The sequence below is a fragment of the Plasmodium gaboni genome, chromosome 5 (assembly GCF_001602025.1).
Source record: "Plasmodium gaboni strain SY75 chromosome 5, whole genome shotgun sequence".
Lineage (NCBI taxonomy): Eukaryota > Apicomplexa > Aconoidasida > Haemosporida > Plasmodiidae > Plasmodium > Plasmodium gaboni.
Genome location: NC_031485.1, coordinates 994,365 through 996,811, shown reverse-complemented (window position 1 = coordinate 996,811; position 2,447 = coordinate 994,365). Strand labels below are relative to the sequence as shown.

The following is a 2,447-nucleotide window of genomic DNA, read 5'->3' as shown; positions in this document are numbered from 1 at the left end:
AGGAATAATATTATTCTCCGATACAACTACATTCTCAGAGATATAATTATTCTCTGTAACAACAACATTTTCAGGAATAATATTATTCTCCGATACAACTACATTCTCAGAGATATAATTATTCTCTGTAACAACAACATTCTCAGGAATAAAATTATTCTCTGGAACAACAACATTCTCCTCGTTAATAATATTCTTAGTTATAACAACATTATCTTGAACAACAACGTTTTCCTTACTTATATCAACTTGCTGTTTTATAAACATTTTTGAATTCTCTATTCTTCTTTTCCATTCTAATTCATTTTGACGTTCAATTCTTCTAACTTCTTCTAACTCCTTTTCATATTGCATTTTTCGTTCAAGTTCTAATTGTCTCATATACTCCAACTTTCTTTCTTCTTCTAACTTCATTTCATTTTGAATTCTTATTTGTTCAGCTAATTTCCTTTCTTCTTCTAATACTTTTTCATGAGCTAACTGCTTTTGATGCTGTGAAAATTTTTCAAGTTCAATTTTTGCTTTCAATTCAGCATCAAACATTTTCTGGGACATACTAAACGAAGATGGAACCACTGGAGAATTGGCCATAGAAACCTTTTTCTTCTTAAAGACATTTCCCCTTTTATCTTTCACCCACATTCGAATGTTTCTTCTTCTTATTCTTCTTCTTCTTTCTCTTCTTCTACCTTTTTTCGATCTACATTTTTTAACGAACCATTTCGTACCTATTTTGTATGCATTTCTGCATTTTCTTCTACGCAACCATTTCCTTTTATTTTTCGTAAAACAATTTGCCTTTGGGGAGGATTCAACTGGTTGGACAAAAAAAGAAGGAACAACATTAACTACAGGATTCTCAATAAATGATACTGGTTTTTCAACTGATTGAAAAAAAAAGGAAGGAGCAACATTAACAACCGGATGATTCTCAATAAATGATACTGGTTTTTCAACTGATTGAACAAAAAAGGAAGGAGCAACATTAACAACCGGTTGATTCCCAATAAATGATACTGGTTTTTCAACTGATTGAACACAAACCGAAGGAACAACATTAACAACCGGATTCTCAATAAATGATACCGAATTTTCAGCATTCAAATTACTATTAATGACTTCAGGAATAATTATAGGCAATTGTGGAGTAGAAGGTACTTCAAAAACTACATCTTTCTTAACTGAATTATTATTACTCATTGCTACTTCAGTTTTAGACACATCATTACATATATTAATATCCTCTTTAATTTCTTTTTCTTTTACTCTACCTAACATTGCCTTAATAACCTTTTCTTTATAATCACAAGACGAATTATTATTAACAGCTTCATTCTCTTCATTTTCAAGAATATCTTCAATAAGTTTTTTCCTATAATCAAACAACGTCTCATTATCACTAGTACTACTATGAACACTAAGATTACAATCACTGTTATCACTACTGCTATCACTTATGACTTTCTTCTTCAATGGTGTTCTCCTTAAAATACTCTTATTAACAAATGAACATAATTTCTCTTTAATTCCATTTTTACTTTGTTTCAATGTATCAATAAAAGTAACTTTTTTCGGTGTCTTAACTGAAGGATTATCAACATTGTTAGAATTCTTGTTTACAACTTCATCAACGATTTTCTCATCCTTAGATGAAGAAATATTTTTATCAGCTTTGAGTGCACTATTCAACTTCGTCATTTTTTCATCGACCTTTTCAACAACGGGTGAACATATCTCATCATTAACAACCCGTGCACTATCAAATTCTTTGGTAATGTCGACCTTTGGTTCAGAAGTAGAACATGTCTCTTTACTAACAACATGTTCACATTCAACCACATTGGTTGTAACAACATGTTTGTCTGACGAAGAACATTTGTCTTTATTGACAACCTGTTCACAATCAACCACACTGGTTGCAACAACGTTTTTTTCTGATGAAGAACATTTGTCTTTATTGACAACCTGTTCACAATCAAGCACACTGGTTGCAAGAACGTTTTTGTCTGAAGTAGAACATATTTCATCATTTACAACAACTTCATCATCCACTTCATAATAAATAATTATTTCTTGGTCTTCAGTATAACAAGGATAATAAATATCTTCATAATCATCAACAACGTTATCATCTAAAGTTAAACATTTATCTTCATTTTCAACAACCTCATTATCAACTTCATAATAAATAATTATTTCTTGATCTTCAGTATAACAAGGATAATAAATATCTTCATAATCATCAACAACCTTATCATCTAAACATAAGCATTTGTCTTCATTTTCAACAACCTTATCATCTAAACATAAGCATTTGTCTTCATTTTCAACAACCTTATCATCTGAACATAAACATTTGTCTTCATTTTCAACAACCTTATCATCTAAACATAAACATTTGTCTTCATTTTCAACAACCTCATTATCAACTTCATAATAAATAATTA

The 2,447-nt window shown here is 30.0% G+C and overlaps 1 protein-coding gene across 1 annotated transcript in view; it reads right to left on the bottom strand.

Annotated features, from left to right (window-relative positions):
• PGSY75_0526600 (hypothetical protein) overlaps nucleotides 1-2,447 on the bottom strand; it is a gene marked incomplete at both ends in the record, with an annotated part of 12,210 nt that overhangs the window by 7,687 nt on the left and 2,076 nt on the right. The window contains one exon of the mRNA XM_018784549.1: nucleotides 1-2,447. Within this exon, the coding sequence (XP_018643204.1) occupies nucleotides 1-2,447 (2,447 nt within the window).